The sequence below is a fragment of the Hemiscyllium ocellatum genome, chromosome 40 (genome assembly GCF_020745735.1).
Source record: "Hemiscyllium ocellatum isolate sHemOce1 chromosome 40, sHemOce1.pat.X.cur, whole genome shotgun sequence".
In the NCBI taxonomy this organism is placed as follows: Eukaryota; Metazoa; Chordata; class Chondrichthyes; order Orectolobiformes; family Hemiscylliidae; genus Hemiscyllium; species Hemiscyllium ocellatum.
This window is the reverse complement of record NC_083440.1, coordinates 2,697,945-2,720,636: the sequence shown is the minus strand read 5'-3', so window position 1 is coordinate 2,720,636 and position 22,692 is coordinate 2,697,945. Positions and strand designations below refer to the sequence as shown.

At 48.0% G+C, this 22,692-nt stretch overlaps 1 protein-coding gene across 3 annotated transcripts in view; it reads right to left on the bottom strand.

Moving 5' to 3' along the window:
• The window catches only part of LOC132834529 (scavenger receptor cysteine-rich type 1 protein M130-like), a 68,395-nt gene that overhangs the window by 18,605 nt on the left and 27,098 nt on the right, over positions 1 to 22,692 (bottom strand). For 2 of the 3 annotated variants that reach the window (XM_060853447.1, XM_060853448.1), the window contains exons 4-7: positions 20,163 to 20,216; positions 16,494 to 16,802; positions 3,789 to 4,085; positions 2,578 to 2,901 (exon numbers count right to left, since the gene is read on the bottom strand). In XM_060853447.1, the coding sequence (XP_060709430.1) occupies positions 2,578 to 2,901; positions 3,789 to 4,085; positions 16,494 to 16,802; positions 20,163 to 20,216 (984 nt within the window). The remainder of the gene's footprint in view (positions 1 to 2,577; positions 2,902 to 3,788; positions 4,086 to 16,493; positions 16,803 to 20,162; positions 20,217 to 22,692) is intronic. The other variant, XM_060853449.1, reaches the window with a different exon arrangement.

Genomic DNA, 22,692 nt, shown 5'->3' with positions numbered 1-22,692 from the left:
AGGCTATGGGTCAAGTCCTAGAAAGAGGGATGAGCGTAAATTGAGTTTAGGGCTCTTGACACAGATTCGACGGGCTTTAATATCTCTATGACCTCGTGATTCTTTGTTTTATAGAATCATGTGGGTTCGCTCTTCTAAACAATAGCTGCAGTTAGAACATAGAAAAATACAGTGCAGTACAGGCCCTTCGGCCCTCGTTGTTGCCCACCTAACCTACACTAGCCCACTATCCTCCATATGCCTATCCAATGCCCGTTTAAATGCCCATAAAGAGGGAGAGGAGAAAGTGAGGACTGCAGATGCTGGAGATCAGAGCTGAAAATGTGTTGCTGGAAAAGCGCAGCAGGTCAGGCAGCATCCAAGGAACAGGAGATTCGACGTTTCGGGCATAAGACTCCACCACTGTTACTGGTAGGGCGTTCCATGAACTCACGACTCGCTGAGTAAAGAATCTACCCCTAACATCTGTCCTATACCTACCTCCCCTTAATTTAAAGCTATGCCTCCTTGTAATAGCTGACTCCATACGTGGAAAAAGGTTCTCATGGTCAACCCTACCTAAACCCCTAATCATCTTGTACACCATCTTGACATTCTTAAAGAAAATGTTTTACCAGACTCAATGGTAGCCAAAGCTCATCAAATGGGCAGTTTGGGACTTCCATCTCTAAGGAAGGGCGCGCTGGTCTTGGAGAGGGGGATTGGGGTCCACAGGAGGTTCGCGAGTGGGATGCTCTTCGGAGGGCCAGCATGGACCTGATGGGGCTGAATGGCCTGATTGCGTACTGCAGGGAGTCAGTCGTCACACAGGAGATGGTCTGCGCTTTGCTTAAAGGACTGAAATGGGTTTACGCAGCAGATTAGCAACAGATCAGGAGCTCGCTCGCAGACGGAGATCGCAAAATGCCAAAAAAAGATCAAAGGGGTTAAGATGAGTCTCAAAGCCAACACGAGACACGCTGCAAAAACATTTAACCCACGCAGTTAACCCTGTAAAAGTTACAACAAAGTTTCTGGGCACCTTTAATCTAATCTAATCTTGCTGAGGCTTGGTTAAGTTACCAAATGCGACCTCTCTCAGAGAGGGAGAGAGAGAGAGAGACAGAGACTTTGACCTGGGTATTATGCAACCTCTTCTGATATAACGCGATAGCTCCATTCCCAAACGATTCCACATTCTTGGAAAATCGAGTCATGGCCGCACCATTTAAACCGATGGGATCAGAAAGGCGTTATAACCGAAAGAAAGCTCGCATCCTATCAATAACGGTCTCAAATCTTCAAACACCTTATAGCCAATTCACTTGAGGAGACTCACGTTATGAGATACCATGACGGACTGTACCGATGTCACGCACAGATCCCATTGGAAGGGCTCTGCTGCTGTGTCTCTGAGGCTAACTTAGTCAAACGTTCCCCAGATAATTCCTAGTTTGTAACCTCGAAGGTGGGCAATGTCCCCAACTTTCGCAAATCAGTGTTAACATTTAAGAATTCTCCCTGGAGCGTCAGAGGGGTGATCTTATAGAGGTTTATAAAACCATGAGGGGCGTGGATAGGATAAATAGGCAAGGTCTTTTCCTTGGGGTGGGGGGAGTCCAGAACTAGAGGGGCATAGGTTTAGGGGAAAGGGACCTAAGGGGTAACTTTTTCCCCCAGAGGGTGGTACGTGTATGAAATGAGCTGCCAGAGGAAGTGGTGGAGGCTGGTACAATGACAGCATTTAAAAGGTGGATGGGGACATGAATAGGAAGGGTTTAGAGGGAGATGGGCCAAATGCTGGCACATGGGACTAGGTTAGGTTAGGATATCTGGGACAGCATGGACAGGTTGGGCCGAAGGGTCTGTTTCCGTGTTGTACATCACTAAATGGGACTAGATTAGGTTAGGATATCTGGGACAGCATGGACGGGTTGGGCCGAAGGGCCTGTTTCCGTGCTGTACATCTCTAAGTGGGACTAGATTAGGTTAGGATATCTGGGTCAGCATGGACAGGTTGGGTCGAAGGGCCTGTTTCCGTGCTGTACATCTCTAAGTGGGACTAGATTAGGTTAGGATATCTGGGTCAGCATGGACGGGTTGGGCCGAAGGGTCTGTTTCCGTGCTGTACATCTCTAAATGGGGCTAGATTAGGTTAGGATATCTGGGTCAGCATGGACGGGTTGGGCCAAAGGGCCTGTTTCCGTGCTGCACATCTCTAAATGGGGCTAGATTAGGTTAGGATATCCGGGACAGCATGGACGGGTTGGGCCGAAGAGTCTGTTTCCATGCTGTTCGTCTTTGAGACTCTAAGTGGTGCTACATTTCGACGAACCATGGGTCAGATCAGTTCTGGGGACCTTACTGAAGGGAGGGCGTTGAAGTCCGAGGGAGAGTTCAAAGGAACTGTGCCAGGAATGAGGGATTGTTGATGAAGGGAAGGATTGGAGGGAGATTGTGTTTCTGTCCCTTGGAGTCGAGAAGATCAGAGCAAGTGAATCACAACTTGACGATTAGTGCACGGGGATTAAGACAAGACGTTGGGAGAGGACAGTGATCCACTTGATCCCAGAGATAAGGGGTTAGGCTGGACATTACCTGGGCAGGAGATGTTCATTTGCTTTAAATGGATCTGCTGTTCCTTACAATCCCAGAGAGTTTGATTATCCATCAGCATTCTCAGCCCGAGACTCTGACACCGCACACAGGATGTGGAAAGGGTCCGGTTCCTGCCTCGGGGCCCAGGACCCTTCCAGCCAGAGCCCGAGCGCCCACATTCCTGCTGCTGGCACACCGTCTGCTGGGTGAGACTGAGGGACTGGCTCGCGCACACCGGCTCCCAGCAGCCCCGCTGGAAAACCTCCAGCGTTCCCGCGCAAGAGCTGGGCCCGTCCACCAGCCGGAACGCCTTGGGGTCTCCGCCTGGAAGAGAATTGCCAGCGGTCAGACCGGAACGTCGCGTGGGCACGCGCTCCGGCCCGTTCTCCCGTCCGATATCACCACCCAGCGCAAGCCCATTCCGGCCTGGCACACTCCCCATTCCCACACGCTGCTCCCACTCTCCCACACACCGCTCCCACTCTCCCACACAACACTCCCACTCTCCCACACAACACTCCCCACTCTCCCACACAACACTCCCCACTCTCCCACACAACACTCCCCCTCTCCCACACAACACTCCCCCCTCTCCCACACAACACTCCCCCCTCTCCCACACAACACTCCCAGGGACAGGGACAGCACAGGGTTAGATACAGAGTAAAGCTTCCTCTACATTGTCCCCCATCAAACACTCCCAGGACAGGGATAGCACGGAGTTAGATACGGAGTAAAGCTCCCTCTACACTGTCCCCCCAATCAAACACTCCCACTGACAGCACGGGGTTAGATACAGAGTAAAGCTCCCTCTACACTGTCCCCCCATCAAACACTCCCAGGACAGGGACAGCACAGGGTTAGATACAGAGTAAAGCTCCCTCTACACTGTCCCACCATCAAACCCTCCCAGGACAGGGACAGCACGGGGTTAGATACAGAGTAAAGCTCCCACTACACTGTCTCCATCAAACTCTCCCAGGGACAGGGACAGCACGGGGTTAGATACAGAGTAAAGCTCCCTCTACACTGTCCCCCATCAAACACTCCCAGGACAGGGACAGCACGGGGTTAGATACAGAGTAAAGCTCCCTCTACACTGTCCCCCCATCAAACACTCCCAGGGACAGGGACAGCACGGGGTTAGATACAGAGTAAAGCTCCCTCTACACCCTGACAGAGAAAGGGCACCCCCCCGCCCTGCTGAATACCTGCGCAACGCAGGCTTCTTCCTGCAGGATTCGGCTGTTGGATAATCTCCACACAGTTTGTGATGCTTGGTTGAGGAAGGAAGCACATCCGGTTTTTAACGGACACCACCGGTGGGTTCATGGCAGCACGGATTCCCAGTTCCACAGCATGGCCACAGCCCAGCATCTCACAGACAGCCTCCGCAGTGTCGGGGGAGATGGCACCACCCACAGAGCGCCAGGCACCTCCATAGTACAGCATCAGGTCTCCGTGACAACGGCCAGGACCATACCTTAACTGCAATTCATGGAGTCCACCTGTCAGTGGGCAGAGAGAGAGAGAGAGAGACCACAGTAACTAAACAGTGAGAGAGAGAGAGAGAGAGAGAGAGAGACCACAGTAAATAAACAGTGAGAGAGAGAGAGAGAGAGAGAGAGACCACAGTAAATAAACAGTGAGAGAGAGAGAGAGACCACAGTAAATAAACAGTGAGAGAGAGAGAGAGACCACAGTAAATAAACAGTGAGAGAGAGAGAGAGAGAGAGAGACCACAGTAAATAAACAGTGAGAGAGAGAGAGAGAGAGAGAGAGACCACAGTAAATAAACAGTGAGAGAGAGAGAGAGAGAGAGAGAGAGAGACCACAGTAAATAAACAGTGAGAGAGAGAGAGAGAGACCACAGTAAATAAACAGTGAGAGAGAGAGAGAGAGAGAGACCACAGTAAATAAACAGTGAGAGAGAGAGAGAGAGAGAGACCACAGTAAATAAACAGTGAGAGAGAGAGAGAGAGAGAGAGACCACAGTAAATAAACAGTGAGAGAGAGAGAGAGACCACAGTAATTAAACAGTGAGAGAGAGAGAGAGAGACCACAGTAAATAAACAGTGAGAGAGAGAGAGAGAGAGAGAGAGAGACCACAGTAAATAAACAGTGAGAGAGAGAGAGAGAGAGAGACCACAGTAAATAAACAGTGAGGGAGAGAGAGAGAGAGAGACCGCAGTAAATAAACAGTGAGAGAGAGAGACCACAGTAAATAAACAGTGAGAGAGAGAGAGAGAGACCACAGTAAATAAACAGTGAGAGAGAGAGAGAGAGAGAGACCACAGTAAATAAACAGTGAGAGAGAGAGAGAGAGAGACCACAGTAAATAAACAGTGAGAGAGAGAGAGAGAGACCACAGTAAATAAACAGAGAGAGAGAGAGAGAGAGAGAGACCACAGTAAATAAACAGTGAGAGAGAGAGAGAGAGAGAGAGAGACCACAGTAAATAAACAGTGAGGGAGAGAGAGAGAGAGAGAGAGAGAGACCACAGTAAATAAACAGTGAGAGAGAGAGACAGAGAGAGACCACAGTAAATAAACAGTGAGAGAGAGAGAGAGAGAGAGAGACCACAGTAAATAAACAGTGAGAGAGAGAGAGAGAGAGAGAGACCACAGTAAATAAACAGTGTGTGAGAGAGAGAGAGAGAGAGAGACCACAGTAAATAAACAGTGAGAGAGAGAGAGAGAGAGAGACCACAGTAAATAAACAGTGAGAGAGAGAGAGAGAGAGAGAGAGACCACAGTAAATAAACAGTGAGAGAGAGAGAGAGAGAGAGACCACAGTAAATAAACAGTGAGAGAGAGAGAGAGAGACCACAGTAAATAAACAGTGAGAGAGAGAGAGAGAGAGAGAGAGAGAGACCACAGTAAATAAACAGTGAGAGAGAGAGAGAGAGACCACAGTAAATAAACAGTGAGAGAGAGAGAGAGAGAGAGACCACAGTAAATAAACAGTGAGAGAGAGAGAGAGAGAGAGAGACCACAGTAAATAAACAGTGAGAGAGAGAGAGAGAGAGACCACAGTAAATAAACAGTGAGAGAGAGAGAGAGAGAGACCACAGTAAATAAACAGTGAGAGAGAGAGAGAGACCACAGTAAATAAACAGTGAGAGAGAGAGAGAGAGAGAGAGAGAGACCACAGTAAATAAACAGTGAGAGAGAGAGAGAGAGAGAGAGAGACCACAGTAAATAAACAGTGAGAGAGAGAGAGAGAGAGAGACCACAGTAAATAAACAGTGAGAGAGAGAGAGAGAGAGAGACCGCAGTAAATAAACAGTGAGAGAGAGAGACCACAGTAAATAAACAGTGAGAGAGAGAGAGAGAGAGACCACAGTAAATAAACAGTGAGAGCGAGAGAGAGAGAGAGACCACAGTAAATAAACAGTGAGAGAGAGAGAGAGAGAGACCACAGTAAATAAACAGTGAGAGAGAGAGAGAGAGACCACAGTAAATAAACAGTGAGAGAGAGAGAGAGAGACCACAGTAAATAAACAGAGAGAGAGAGAGAGAGAGAGACCACAGTAAATAAACAGTGAGAGAGAGAGAGAGAGAGAGAGAGACCACAGTAAATAAACAGTGAGGGAGAGAGAGAGAGAGAGAGAGACCACAGTAAATAAACAGTGAGAGAGAGAGACAGAGAGAGACCACAGTAAATAAACAGTGAGAGAGAGAGAGAGAGAGAGAGAGACCACAGTAAATAAACAGTGAGAGAGAGAGAGAGAGAGAGACCACAGTAAATAAACAGTGTGTGAGAGAGAGAGAGAGAGAGAGAGACCACAGTAAATAAACAGTGAGAGAGAGAGAGAGAGACCACAGTAAATAAACAGTGAGAGAGAGAGAGAGAGAGAGACCACAGTAAATAAACAGTGAGAGAGAGAGAGAGAGAGAGAGAGACCACAGTAAATAAACAGTGAGAGAGAGAGAGAGAGAGATACCACAGTAAATAAACAGTGAGAGAGAGAGAGAGAGAGACCACAGTAAATAAACAGTGAGAGAGAGAGAGAGAGAGACCACAGTAAATAAACAGTGAGAGAGAGAGAGAGAGAGAGACCACAGTAAATAAACAGTGAGAGAGAGAGAGAGAGAGAGACCACAGTAAATAAACAGTGAGAGAGAGAGAGAGAGAGAGAGACCACAGTAAATAAACAGTGAGAGAGAGAGAGAGAGAGACCACAGTAAATAAACAGTGAGAGAGAGAGAGAGAGAGACCACAGTAAATAAACAGTGAGAGAGAGAGAGAGAGAGAGAGACCACAGTAAATAAACAGTGAGAGAGAGAGACCACAGTAAATAAACAGTGAGAGAGAGAGAGAGAGAGAGAGACCACAGTAAATAAACAGTGAGAGAGAGAGAGAGAGAGCGAGACCACAGTAAATAAACAGTGAGAGAGAGAGAGAGAGAGAGACCACAGTAAATAAACAGTGTGAGAGAGAGAGAGAGAGACCACAGTAAATAAACAGTGAGAGAGAGAGAGAGAGACCACAGTAAATAAACAGAGAGAGAGAGAGAGAGACCACAGTAAATAAACAGTGAGAGAGAGAGAGAGAGAGAGACCACAGTAAATAAACAGTGAGGGAGAGAGAGAGAGAGAGAGAGAGACCACAGTAAATAAACAGTGAGAGAGAGAGAGAGAGAGACCACAGTAAATAAACAGTGAGAGAGAGAGAGAGAGAGAGAGACCACAGTAAATAAACAGTGAGAGAGAGAGAGAGAGAGAGACCACAGTAAATAAACAGTGAGAGAGAGAGAGAGAGAGAGACCACAGTAAATAAACAGTGAGAGAGAGAGAGAGAGAGAGAGAGAGAGACCACAGTAAATAAACAGTGAGAGAGAGAGAGAGAGAGAGAGACCACAGTAAATAAACAGTGTGAGAGAGAGAGAGAGACCACAGTAAATAAACAGTGAGAGAGAGAGAGAGAGAGAGAGACCACTGTAAATAAACAGTGAGAGAGAGAGAGAGAGAGACCACAGTAAATAAACAGTGAGAGAGAGAGAGAGACCACAGTAAATAAACAGTGAGAGAGAGAGAGAGAGAGAGACCACAGTAAATAAACAGTGAGAGAGAGAGAGAGAGAGAGAGACCACAGTAAATAAACAGTGAGAGAGAGAGAGAGAGAGAGACCACAGTAAATAAACAGTGTGAGAGAGAGAGAGACCACAGTAAATAAACAGTGAGAGAGAGAGAGAGAGAGAGAGGACCACAGTAAATAAACAGTGAGAGAGAGAGAGAGAGAGAGAGACCACAGTAAATAAACAGTGAGAGAGAGAGAGAGAGAGACCACAGTAAATAAACAGTGAGAGAGAGAGAGAGAGAGAGACCACAGTAAATAAACAGTGAGAGAGAGAGAGAGAGAGAGAGAGAGAGAGACCACAGTAAATAAACAGTGAGAGAGAGAGAGAGAGAGAGAGACCACAGTAAATAAACAGTGAGAGAGAGAGAGAGAGAGAGAGACCACAGTAAATAAACAGTGAGAGAGAGAGAGAGAGAGACCACAGTAAATAAACAGTGAGAGAGAGAAAGAGAGAGAGACCACAGTAAATAAACAGTGAGAGAGAGAGAGAGAGACCACAGTAAATAAACAGTGAGAGAGAGAGAGAGAGAGAGACCACAGTAAATAAACAGTGAGAGAGAGAGAGAGAGAGAGAGAGACCACAGTAAATAAACAGTGAGAGAGAGAGAGAGAGAGAGACCACAGTAAATAAACAGTGAGAGAGAGAGAGAGAGAGACCACAGTAAATAAACAGTGAGAGAGAGAGAGAGAGAGAGACCACAGTAAATAAACAGTGAGAGAGAGAGAGAGAGAGAGACCACAGTAAATAAACAGTGAGAGAGAGAGAGAGAGAGAGACCACAGTAAATAAACAGTGAGAGAGAGAGAGAGAGAGACCACAGTAAATAAACAGTGAGTGAGAGAGAGAGAGAGAGAGAGAGACCACAGTAAATAAACAGTGAGAGAGAGAGAGAGAGAGAGAGAGAGACCACAGTAAATAAACAGTGAGAGAGAGAGAGAGAGAGAGACCACAGTAAATAAACAGTGAGAGAGAGAGAGAGAGAGACCACAGTAAATAAACAGTGAGAGAGAGAGAGAGAGAGACCACAGTAAATAAACAGTGAGAGAGAGAGAGAGAGAGAGAGACCACAGTAAATAAACAGTGAGAGAGAGAGAGAGAGACCACAGTAAATAAACAGTGAGAGAGAGAGAGAGAGAGAGACCACAGTAAATAAACAGTGAGAGAGAGAGAGAGAGAGAGAGAGAGACCACAGTAAATAAACAGTGAGAGAGAGAGAGAGAGAGAGAGAGACCACAGTAAATAAACAGTGAGAGAGAGAGAGAGAGAGAGAGAGACCACAGTAAATAAACAGTGAGAGAGAGAGAGAGAGAGAGACCACAGTAAATAAACAGTGAGAGAGAGAGAGAGAGAGAGACCACAGTAAATAAACAGTGAGAGAGAGAGAGAGAGAGACCACAGTAAATAAACAGTGAGAGAGAGAGAGAGAGAGAGAGACCACAGTAAATAAACAGTGAGAGAGAGAGAGAGAGAGAAAGAGAGAGACCACAGTAAATAAACAGTGAGAGAGAGAGAGAGAGAGAGAGACCACAGTAAATAAACGTGAGAGAGAGAGAGAGACCACAGTAAATAAACAGTGAGAGAGAGAGAGAGAGAGAGAGACCACAGTAAATAAACAGTGAGAGAGAGAGAGAGAGAGAGAGAGAGAGACCACAGTAAATAAACAGTGAGAGAGAGATAGAGAGAGAGACCACAGTAAATAAACAGTGAGAGAGAGAGAGAGAGAGAGACCGCAGTAAATAAACAGTGAGAGAGAGAGACCACAGTAAATAAACAGTGAGAGAGAGAGAGAGAGAGAGACCACAGTAAATAAACAGTGAGAGAGAGAGAGAGAGAGACCACAGTAAATAAACAGTGAGAGAGAGAGAGAGAGAGAGAGACCACAGTAAATAAACAGTGAGAGAGAGAGAGGGAGAGAGAGACCACAGTAAATAAACAGTGAGAGAGAGAGAGAGAGAGAGAGAGACCACAGTAAATAAACAGTGAGAGAGAGAGAGAGAGACCACAGTAAATAAACAGTGAGAGAGAGAGAGAGGGAACACAGTAAATAAACAGTGAGAGAGAGAGAGAGAGAGAGAGAGAGAGACCACAGTAAATAAACAGTGAGAGAGAGAGAGACAGAGAGAGACCACAGTAAATAAACAGTGAGAGAGAGAGAGAGAGAGAGAGAGAGACCACAGTAAATAAACCGTGAGAGAGAGAGAGAGAGAGAGAGAGAGACCACATTAAATAAACAGTGAGAGAGAGAGAGAGAGAGAGACCACAGTAAATAAACAGTGAGAGAGAGAGAGACCACATTAAATAAACAGTGAGAGAGAGAGAGAGAGAGAGACCACAGTAAATAAACAGTGAGAGAGAGAGAGAGAGAGACCACAGTAAATAAACAGTGAGAGAGAGAGAGAGACCACAGTAAATAAACAGTGAGAGAGAGAGAGAGAGAGAGAGAGAGACCACAGTAAATAAACAGTGAGAGAGAGAGAGAGAGAGAGAGAGACCACAGTAAATAAACAGTGAGAGAGAGAGAGAGAGAGAGACCACAGTAAATAAACAGTGAGAGAGAGAGAGAGAGAGAGACCGCAGTAAATAAACAGTGAGAGAGAGAGACCACAGTAAATAAACAGTGAGAGAGAGAGAGAGAGAGACCACAGTAAATAAACAGTGAGAGCGAGAGAGAGAGAGAGACCACAGTAAATAAACAGTGAGAGAGAGAGAGAGAGAGACCACAGTAAATAAACAGTGAGAGAGAGAGAGAGAGACCACAGTAAATAAACAGTGAGAGAGAGAGAGAGAGACCACAGTAAATAAACAGAGAGAGAGAGAGAGAGAGAGGACCACAGTAAATAAACAGTGAGAGAGAGAGAGAGAGAGAGAGACCACAGTAAATAAACAGTGAGAGAGAGAGAGAGAGAGAGAGACCACAGTAAATAAACAGTGAGAGAGAGAGAGAGAGAGAGAGACCACAGTAAATAAACAGTGAGAGAGAGAGACAGAGAGAGACCACAGTAAATAAACAGTGAGAGAGAGAGAGAGAGAGAGAGAGACCACAGTAAATAAACAGTGAGAGAGAGAGAGAGAGAGAGACCACAGTAAATAAACAGTGTGTGAGAGAGAGAGAGAGAGAGAGAGACCACAGTAAATAAACAGTGAGAGAGAGAGAGAGAGACCACAGTAAATAAACAGTGAGAGAGAGAGAGAGAGAGACCACAGTAAATAAACAGTGAGAGAGAGAGAGAGAGAGAGAGAGACCACAGTAAATAAACAGTGAGAGAGAGAGAGAGAGAGATACCACAGTAAATAAACAGTGAGAGAGAGAGAGAGAGAGAGACCACAGTAAATAAACAGTGAGAGAGAGAGAGAGAGAGACCACAGTAAATAAACAGTGAGAGAGAGAGAGAGAGAGAGACCACAGTAAATAAACAGTGAGAGAGAGAGAGAGAGAGAGACCACAGTAAATAAACAGTGAGAGAGAGAGAGAGAGAGAGAGACCACAGTAAATAAACAGTGAGAGAGAGAGAGAGAGAGACCACAGTAAATAAACAGTGAGAGAGAGAGAGAGAGAGACCACAGTAAATAAACAGTGAGAGAGAGAGAGAGAGAGAGAGACCACAGTAAATAAACAGTGAGAGAGAGAGACCACAGTAAATAAACAGTGAGAGAGAGAGAGAGAGAGAGAGACCACAGTAAATAAACAGTGAGAGAGAGAGAGAGAGAGCGAGACCACAGTATATAAACAGTGAGAGAGAGAGAGAGAGAGAGACCACAGTAAATAAACAGTGAGAGAGAGAGAGAGAGAGACCACAGTAAATAAACAGTGAGAGAGAGAGAGAGAGACCACAGTAAATAAACAGAGAGAGAGAGAGAGAGACCACAGTAAATAAACAGTGAGAGAGGAGAGAGAGAGAGAGACCACAGTAAATAAACAGTGAGGGAGAGAGAGAGAGAGAGAGAGAGACCACAGTAAATAAACAGTGAGAGAGAGAGAGAGAGAGACCACAGTAAATAAACAGTGAGAGAGAGAGAGAGAGAGAGAGACCACAGTAAATAAACAGTGAGAGAGAGAGAGAGAGAGAGACCACAGTAAATAAACAGTGAGAGAGAGAGAGAGAGAGAGACCACAGTAAATAAACAGTGAGAGAGAGAGAGAGAGAGAGAGAGAGAGACCACAGTAAATAAACAGTGAGAGAGAGAGAGAGAGAGAGAGACCACAGTAAATAAACAGTGTGAGAGAGAGAGAGACCACAGTAAATAAACAGTGAGAGAGAGAGAGAGAGAGAGAGAGACCACTGTAAATTAGCAGTGAGAGAGAGAGAGAGAGAGACCACAGTAAATAAACAGTGAGAGAGAGAGAGAGACCACAGTAAATAAACAGTGAGAGAGAGAGAGAGAGAGAGACCACAGTAAATAAACAGTGAGAGAGAGAGAGAGAGAGAGAGACCACAGTAAATAAACAGTGAGAGAGAGAGAGAGAGAGAGACCACAGTAAATAAACAGTGTGAGAGAGAGAGAGACCACAGTAAATAAACAGTGAGAGAGAGAGAGAGAGAGAGAGACCACTGTAAATAAACAGTGAGTGAGAGAGAGAGAGAGAGAGACCACAGTAAATAAACAGTGAGAGAGAGAGAGAGAGAGACCACAGTAAATAAACAGTGAGAGAGAGAGAGAGAGAGAGACAACAGTAAATAAACAGTGAGAGAGAGAGAGAGAGAGAGAGAGAGAGAGACCACAGTAAATAAACAGTGAGAGAGAGAGAGAGAGAGAGAGACCACAGTAAATAAACAGTGAGAGAGAGAGAGAGAGAGAGAGACCACAGTAAAATAAACAGTGAGAGAGAGAGAGCGAGAGAGAGACCACAGTAAATAAACAGTGAGAGAGAGAAAGAGAGAGAGACCACAGTAAATAAACAGTGAGAGAGAGAGAGAGAGACCACAGTAAATAAACCGTGAGAGAGAGAGAGAGAGAGAGACCACAGTAAATAAACAGTGAGAGAGAGAGAGAGAGAGAGAGAGACCACAGTAAATAAACAGTGAGAGAGAGAGAGAGAGAGAGACCACAGTAAATAAACAGTGAGAGAGAGAGAGAGAGAGACCACAGTAAATAAACAGTGAGAGAGAGAGAGAGAGAGAGAGACCACAGTAAATAAACAGTGAGAGAGAGAGAGAGAGAGAGACCACAGTAAAAAACAGTGAGAGAGAGAGAGAGAGAGAGAGACCACAGTAAATAAACAGTGAGAGAGAGAGAGAGAGAGACCACAGTAAATAAACAGTGAGTGAGAGAGAGAGAGAGAGAGAGAGACCACAGTAAATAAACAGTGAGAGAGAGAGAGAGAGAGAGAGAGAGACCACAGTAAATAAACAGTGAGAGAGAGAGAGAGAGAGAGACCACAGTAAATAAACAGTGAGAGAGAGAGAGAGAGAGACCACAGTAAATAAACAGTGAGAGAGAGAGAGAGAGACCACAGTAAATAAACAGTGAGAGAGAGAGAGAGAGAGAGAGACCACAGTAAATAAACAGTGAGAGAGAGAGAGAGAGACCACAGTAAATAAACAGTGAGAGAGAGAGAGAGAGAGAGACCACAGTAAATAAACAGTGAGAGAGAGAGAGAGAGAGAGAGAGAGACCACAGTAAATAAACAGTGAGAGAGAGAGAGAGAGAGAGAGAGACCACAGTAAATAAACAGTGAGAGAGAGAGAGAGAGAGAGAGAGACCACAGTAAATAAACAGTGAGAGAGAGAGAGAGAGAGAGACCACAGTAAATAAACAGTGAGAGAGAGAGAGAGAGAGAGAGACCACAGTAAATAAACAGTGAGAGAGAGAGAGAGAGAGACCACAGTAAATAAACAGTGAGAGAGAGAGAGAGAGAGAGAGACCACAGTAAATAAACAGTGAGAGAGAGAGAGAGAGAGAAAGAGAGAGACCACAGTAAATAAACAGTGAGAGAGAGAGAGAGAGAGAGAGACCACAGTAAATAAACAGTGAGAGAGAGAGAGAGACCACAGTAAATAAACAGTGAGAGAGAGAGAGAGAGAGAGAGACCACAGTAAATAAACAGTGAGAGAGAGAGAGAGAGAGAGAGAGGACCACAGTAAATAAACAGTGAGAGAGAGAGAGAGAGAGAGACCACAGTAAATAAACAGTGAGAGAGAGAGAGAGAGAGAGACCGCAGTAAATAAACAGTGAGAGAGAGAGACCACAGTAAATAAACAGTGAGAGAGAGAGAGAGAGAGAGACCACAGTAAATAAACAGTGAGAGAGAGAGAGAGAGACCACAGTAAATAAACAGTGAGAGAGAGAGAGAGAGAGAGAGACCACAGTAAATAAACAGTGAGAGAGAGAGAGGGAGAGAGAGACCACAGTAAATAAACAGTGAGAGAGAGAGAGAGAGAGAGAGAGAGACCACAGTAAATAAACAGTGAGAGAGAGAGAGAGAGACCACAGTAAATAAACAGTGAGAGAGAGAGAGGGAACACAGTAAATAAACAGTGAGAGAGAGAGAGAGAGAGAGAGAGAGAGACCACAGTAAATAAACAGTGAGAGAGAGAGAGACAGAGAGAGACCACAGTAAATAAACAGTGAGAGAGAGAGAGAGAGAGAGAGAGAGACCACAGTAAATAAACCGTGAGAGAGAGAGAGAGAGAGAGAGAGAGACCACATTAAATAAACAGTGAGAGAGAGAGAGAGAGAGAGACCACAGTAAATAAACAGTGAGAGAGAGAGAGACCACATTAAATAAACAGTGAGAGAGAGAGAGAGAGAGAGAGAGACCACAGTAAATAAACAGTGAGAGAGAGAGAGAGAGAGAGAGACCACAGTAAATAAACAGTGAGAGAGAGAGAGAGAGAGAGACCACAGTAAATAAACAGTGAGAGAGAGAGAGAGAGACCACAGTAAATAAACAGTGAGAGAGAGAGAGAGAGAGAGAGAGAGACCACAGTAAATAAACAGTGAGAGAGAGAGAGAGAGAGACCACAGTAAATAAACAGTGAGAGAGAGAGAGAGAGAGACCACAGTAAATAAACAGTGAGAGAGAGAGAGAGAGAGAGAGAGAGACCACAGTAAATAAACAGTGAGAGAGAGAGACAGAGAGAGACCACAGTAAATAAACAGTGAGAGAGAGAGAGAGACCACATTAAATAAACAGTGAGAGAGAGAGAGAGAGAGAGAGAGACCACAGTAAATAAACAGTGAGAGAGAGAGAGAGAGAGAGCACAGTAAATAAACAGTGAGAGAGAGAGAGAGAGAGAGACCACAGTAAATAAACAGTGAGAGAGAGAGAGAGAGACCACAGTAAATAAACAGTGAGAGAGAGAGAGAGACCACAGTAAATAAACAGTGAGAGAGAGAGAGAGAGAGAGAGACCACAGTAAATAAACAGTGAGAGAGAGAGAGAGAGAGAGAGACCACAGTAAATAAACAGTGAGAGAGAGAGAGAGAGACCACAGTAAATAAACAGTGAGAGAGAGAGAGAGAGAGAGAGACCACAGTAAATAAACAGTGAGAGAGAGAGAGACCACAGTAAATAAACAGTGTGTGTGAGAGAGAGAGAGAGAGACCACAGTAAATAAACAGTGAGAGAGAGAGAGAGAGACCACAGTAAATAAACAGTGAGAGAGAGAGAGAGAGAGAGACCACAGTAAATAAACAGTGAGAGAGAGAGAGAGAGAGAGAGAGACCACAGTAAATAAACAGTGAGAGAGAGAGAGAGAGAGACCACAGTAAATAAACATGAGAGGGGGATCAGAGGAGAGAGAGAGAGAGACCATGATTGATAAACAGCTTGGGGAAGGGAGGTGGGCGAGAGGGACTGAGAGCAGAGATGGAGAGGAAGCGACCTGGTGGTTGTGGACAAGAGATTAGCAGGTGTTAAGTGCTAAGTCGTATTAAAGAGCGTGAGTGAGTGAGAACGAGTGAGATAAAATGAGAGGAAGGAGGTGAGAGAGAGTGAGTGTGGGAAAGAGAGAGGGCAAGTGAGAAAGAATGGACAAATTCAAAAGAGGCAGGAGAGAGAGATGAAGGAAGAGAGTGAGAGCAGGCAGTGGATGAGAAGGGGTAATGGGAGAGTGAGAAGGAGGGATGGCAAGGGGGAGAGACTGACAAGGAATGGACAAACTGAAGAGACAGGTGACAGATAGAAAGGGAGAAGAGAGAGGGGTGGGATGAGAAAGTGAGAAAGAGAGAGAATGCAACAGAGAGAGTGGGAAAGAGAGCACAAGAAAGCGAGAGGCAGCAGAGAAAAAGGAGGGAGACAGATGTGGAGATTTCCAGAAAGTAAAGCAGTGATCAAGAAATAAAGAGAGGACACAAAATCAATGCAGAGAGAGAGAGAGAGAGAAAGAGAGAGAGATAAAGGATGACGGAAAGAGAGAGTGCAAAAGCCAGGAGGAGGAAAGAGAGATGTGAGGTGAGGACGGTGAGAGAGTGACAGAGGGGGAGTGAAAGAGAAAGGGAGAGATGCTGAGAGGATGGAAAAGGGATGGAGTATAATAAAAGGAGAGAGAGAGAGCGAAAAATGGGAAAGGGAGAGGAACAGAGATAAATAGAGCGAGAAAGTGAAGTGGACAGAGAAAGAGAGCACAGCACCAACTATAAACGCCAAGTCAATAACGAGAGGGAATAAGAATGGAAATGAAGAAAAAGGACAATTGGATGGAGTCTGGAATAGGAATGGGATTGGCTGAAAGAGAAATAGATAGGATAGGGAGAGAATTCTAGAAGGAGTTGGATGGGGGAAATGGGATGAATGAGAAAGGGAGGGGTTTGGAGGGAGAGAGGGTAGACCTGGTTGAGTGAAGTGGAGCGAGTGAGGGAGAGGAAGTGATCGGGTGAAGATTCTTTCCTACCTGTGCAAACAATCCCTACAGAGCCCGCTGAATTACAGGTCTCTGTGACTCTGTGGCAGTCCTTCAACTGAGTCTCGTTATTGTGACATTTGACCGTGTGCTCCCACACCTTGTGAGTCAAATTGGAAAAGAAGTTGCCGTTCCTTATGGAGTGTAGGGAACCACAGTTCAGTTCCCTGCAGACGACAGCAGCCTCGGACACGGAGAATCCTTGGGGACAGACGCGGACAGTTTGGATTGTCGTCAAGGTCAATACGAGGTTTCCAGAGCAACGATTAGGACCCTCCATCAGGCGAACTTGCTGAATTTCTACAGCAACACAAACATTGGAATCATTTCCTGGGACATGCTCCTGACGTGGCTCCTGGGATAGGGTCACAACCCCACGGTCCCTGCTGGGATACTGTCCCAACATCACAGTCCCTGCTGGGATAGAGCCCCACCTCACGGTCCCTGCCGAGATACTGTCCCAACATCACAGTACCTGCTGGGATAGGGCCACAACCTCTCAGTTCCTGCTGGGATACTGTCCCAACATCACAGTTCCTGCTGGGATAGGGTACCCCTCGCAGAGCCCTGCTGGGATAGGGTCCGTCCCCTCCCCTCACAGTCCCTGCTGGGATAGGGTCCCTCCTCACACACTCCCTGCCGGGATAGCGCCCCACCTCACAGTCCCTGCTGGGATAGGGTACCCCTTACACAGCCCTGCTGGGATAGGGTCCCCTCCCCTCACAGTCCCTGCTGGGATAGGGTCCCTCCTCACACACTCCCTGCTGGGATAGCGCCCCACCGCACAGTCCCTGCTGGGATAGGGTACCCCTTACACAGCCCTGCTGGGATAGGGTCCCCTCCCCTCACAGTCCCTACTGGGATAGGGTCCCTCCTCACACACTCCCTGCCGGGATAGCGCCCCACCTCACAGTTCCTGCTGGGATAGGGTACCCCTGACACAGCCCTGCTAGGATAGGGTCCCCTCCCCTCACAGTCCCTGCTGGGATACTGTCCCAACATCACATTCCCTGCTGGGATAGGGTCCCACCTCACAGTCCCTGCTGGGATAGGGTCCCACCTCACAGTTCCTGCTGGGATAGGGTCCTACTCTCACAGTCCCTGCTGGGATAGGGTCCCATGCACACAGTCCCTGCTGGGATAGGGTCCTACTCTCACAGTCCCTGCTGGGATAGGGTCCTACTCTCACAGTTCCTGCTGGGATAGAGTCCCTCCTCACACACTCCCTGCCGGGATAGCACCCCACCTCACAGTTCCTGCTGGGATAGGGTACCCCTCACACAGCCCTGCTGGGATAGGGTCCCCTCCCCTCACAGTCCCTGCTGGGATACTGACCCAACATCTCAGTTCCTGCTGGGATAGGGTCTCACCTCACAGTCCCTGCTGGGATAGGGTCCCTCCTCACACACCCCCTACTGGGATAGGGTCCCACCTCACAGTTCCTGCTGGGATAGGGTCCCACCTCACAGGCCTGGTAGTATAGGGTCCGACGCACACAGTCTCTGCTGGGATAGGGTCCGACGCACACAGTCCCTGCTGGGATAGGGTCCTACTCTCACAGTCCCTGCTGGGATAGGGTCCTACTCTCACAGTCTCTGCTGGGATAGGGTCCCCTCCCCTCACAGTCCCTCCTGGGATACTGACCCAACATCTCAGTTCCTGCTGGGATAGGGTCCCACCTCACAGTTCCTGCTGGGATAGGGTCCCACCTCACAGGCCTGGTGGGATAGGGTCCCACACACAGAGTCCCTGCTGGGATAGGGTCCCACGCACACAGTCCCTGCTGGGATAGCGTCCTACTCTCACAGTCCCTGCTGGGATAGGGTCCCACGCACACAGTCCCTGCTGGGATAGCGTCCTACTCTCACAGTCTCTGCTGGGATAGGGTCCTACTCTCACAGTCCCTGCTGGGATAGGGTCCTACTCTCACAGTCCCTGCTGGGGTAGGGTCCTACTCTCACAGTCTCTGCTGGGATAGGGTCCCCTCCCCTCACAGTCCCTCCTGGGATACTGACCCAACATCTCAGTTCCTGCTGGGATAGGGTCCCACCTCACAGTTCCTGCTGGGATAGGGTCCCACCTCACAGGCCTGGTGGGATAGGGTCCCACACACACAGTCCCTGCTGGGATAGGGTCCCACGCACACAGTCCCTGCTGGGATAGGGTCCTACTCTCACAGTCCCTGCTGGGATAGGGTCCTACTCTCACAGTCCTTGCCCAGATAGGGTTCCACTCACATAGTCCCTGCTGGGATAGTGACTCACACCCACGGTCCCACCTCCACACCTCCTGCTGGCCCAGAACGTCATTTAGCAATGGCCCACCGAAACAGGGAAAAGGTGACACTTATATTGGTGGGAAATAGAGTTATCGTCATCTAAGGGTGGAGAATATCACACTACACCCCCTCCCTATCTCTGTAACCCCCTACACCCCCTCCCTATCTCTGTAACCCCCTACACCCCCTCCCTATCTCTGTAACCCCCTACACCCCCTCCTTATCTCTGTAACCCCCTACACCCCCTCCCTATATCTGTAACCCCCTCCAGCTCCTACACCCCCTCCCTATCTCTGTAACCCCCTCCAGCCCCTACACCCCCTCCCTATCTCTGTAACCCCCTCCAACCCCTACACCCCCTCCCTATCTCTGTAACCCCCAACACCCCCTCCCTATCTCTGTAACCCCCTACACCCCCTCCCTATCTCTGTAACCCCCTCCAACCCCTACACCCCCTCCCTATCTCTGTAACCCCCAACACACCCTCCCTATCTCTGTAACCCCCTCCAGCCCCTACACCCCCTCCCTATCTCTGTAACCCCCTCCAACCCCTACACCCCCTCCCTATCTCTGTAACCCCCAACACACCCTCCCTATCTTTGTAACCCCCTCCAGCCCCTACACCCCCTCCCTATCTCTGTACCCCCTCCAACCCCTACACCCCCTCCCTATCTCTGTAACCCCCAACACACCCTCCCTATCTTTGTAACCCCCTCCAGCCCCTACACCCCCTCCCAATCTCTGTAACCCCCTCCAACTCCTACACCCCCTCCCTATCTCTGTAACCCCCTCCAGCCCCTACACCCCCTCCCTATCTCTGTAACCCACTCCAACCCCTACACCCCCTCCCTATCTCTGTAACCCCCTCCAGCCCCTACACCCCCTCCCTAACTCTGTAACCCCCTCCAGCCCCTACACCCCCTCCCTATCTCTGTAACCCCCTCCAGCTCCTACACCCCCTCCCTATCTCTGTAACCCCCTCCAGCTCCTACACCCCCTCCCAATCTCTGTAACCCCTTCCAGCTCCTACACCCCCTCCCTATCTCTGTAACCCCCCTCCAGCCCCTACACCCCCTCCCTATCTCTGTAGCCACCTCCAGCCCCTACACCCCCTCCCTATCTCTGTAACCCCCCTCCAGCCCCTACACCCCCTCCCTATCTCTATAACCCCCCTCCAGCCCCTACACCCCCTCCCTATCTCTGTAACCCCCTCCAGCCCCTACTCTGCTCCAACGTTCTGCATACACAACCTGGGGTCAAATCTGAGCTGGGTGGCCACCCCTCTGGAGAGCTTTGGGGCAATCAGAGCCATCCTGTTGGTGCTATCACAATGCAAACTATGTCTGTGGTTCCCTTCATATCTGGCCAAGGGTTTGCCTCACCTGTTGCGATGCGTGGTGGTGTGACCGTCGGCGTTGTGTAGGTACATGGCTCTGCTAACACACACAGAGGGAGATTAATTCAGAATACATCCAGGAACACAACCCTGAGGTACCTGAGACCAACACACACACACACATACACACTCACACACACTCATACACTCACACACACACTCATACACTCACACACACTCACACACTCACTCACACACTCACACACACACACACACTCACAGACACACACATACACACACTCTCTCACACACTCACACACTCACTCACACACTCACACACACACACTCACACATACACACACACACTCACACACTCACTCACACACTCACACTCACACACACACACACTCACACACACTCACACACACACACACACATAGACACACACACACTCACACACAGACACACACACACATACACACACACACTCACACACACACACACTCACACAAACACACACTCACACACACACCCTCACATACACACACTCACACACACACACACTCACACACACACACTCACATACTCACACTCATACACACACACTCACTCACTCACTCACACTCACATTCACACACACTCACACACACTCACACACATTCACACACACACACTCACACACACTCACACTCACACACGCACTCACACATAGACACACACACTCACACACAGACACACACACACAGACACACACACAGACACACACACTCACACACTCACACACACACACCATCACATACACACACACTCACACACACACACTCACACACACACACACATACACACACACACTCACATACTCACACTCATACACACACACACACACACTCACACACACACACACTCAAACATACACACACACACACACTCACACACACTCACATTCATGTTCAATCACTAGCACATTCACACTCAGACACAATAATGTTAAATTGACAAATTGACAGGTGAGATCCACAGGGAGAGGGGCTGAACGGCCTGGGGCTGTTTTCCCTGGAGCGTCGGAGGCTGAGGGGTGACCTTATAGAGGTTTTTAAAACCATGAGGGGCATGGATAGGGTAAATAGACAAAGTCTTTTCCCCCTGGGGTGGGGGAGTCCAGAACTAGAGGGGCATAGGTTTAGGGTGAGAGGGGAAAGGGGCCTAAGGGGTAACTTTTTCCCCCAGAGGGTGGTACGTGTATGGAATGAGCTGCCAGAGGAAGTGGTGGGGGCTGGTACAATGACAGCATTTAAAAGGTGGATGGGGACATGAATAGGAAGGGGTTAGAGGGAGATGGGCCAAGTGCTGGCACATGGGACTAGATTAGGTTAGGATATCTGGGGCAGCATGGATGGGTTGGGCCGAAAGGCCTGTTTCTGTGCTGTACATCTCTAAATGGGCCTAGATTAGGTTAGGATATCTGGGACAGCATGGACGGGTTGGGCCGAAGGGCCTGTTTCCTTTGATGACCTGTGCTGTTCTACAGCATCATAGAATCATACAGCATGGAAACAGGCCCTTCGGCCCAACCCGTCCATGCTGAGCGTTGGTTTCTGATGCAGGTTCGGATGGGCTGGCTGTGTGTGTGTGAGTGTGTGTGAGTGTGTGTGTGTTTGTGTGAGTGTGTGAGTGTGTGTTTGTGAGTGTATCAGTGTGTGTGTGAGTGTGTGTGTGTGTGAATGAGTGTGAGTGTGTGAGTGTGAGTGTGTGTGTGCGTGTGTGTGTGCAAGTGTGCATGAGTGTGTGTGTGAGTGTGTGTATGAGTGTGTGCGAGTGTGTGTGTGTATGTATGAGTGTGTGTGTGTATGAGTGTGTGTGAGTGTGTGTGTGAATGAGTGTGAGTGTGTGAGTGTGAGTGTGTGTGTGCGTGTGTGTGTGTGCGAGTGTGCGTGTGTGTGTGCGAGTGTGCGTGAGTGTGTGTGAGTGTGTGTGAATGTGTGTGTGTGAGTGTGTGTGTGTATGAGTGTGTGTGAGTGTGTGTGTGTGTCTGTGTGTGTGTATGAGTGTGTGTGTGTGAGTGATTGTGTGAGTGTGAGTGTGTGTGTGCATGTGTGTGTGTGCGAGTGTGCGTGAGTGTGTGTGTGAGTGTGTGTGTGAGTGTGTGCGAGTGTGTGTGAGTGTGTTTGTGTATGAGTGTGTGAGTGTGTGTGTGTGTGCGCGAGTGTGCGTGAGTGTGTGTGTATGAGTGTGTGTGTGTGTATGAGTGTGTGTGAGTGTGTGTGTGTGCGAGTGTGCGTGAGTGTGTGTGTGAGTGTGTGTGTGAGTGTGTGCGAACGTGTGTGAGTGTGTGTGTGTGTATGAGTGTGTGTGAGTGTGTGTGTGTGTGTGTGAGTGTGTCAGTGTGTGTGTGTGAGTGTGTGTGTGTGTGAGTGTGTGTGAGTGTGAGTGAGTGTGTGTGTGAGTGTGTGAGTGTGTCAGTGTGTGTGTGAGTGTGTGTGTGTGTGTGAGTGTGTGTGAGTGTGAGTGAGTGTGTGTGTGAGTGTGTGAGTGTGTCAGTGTGTGTGTGTGAGTGTGTGAGTGTGTGTGTGTGTGAG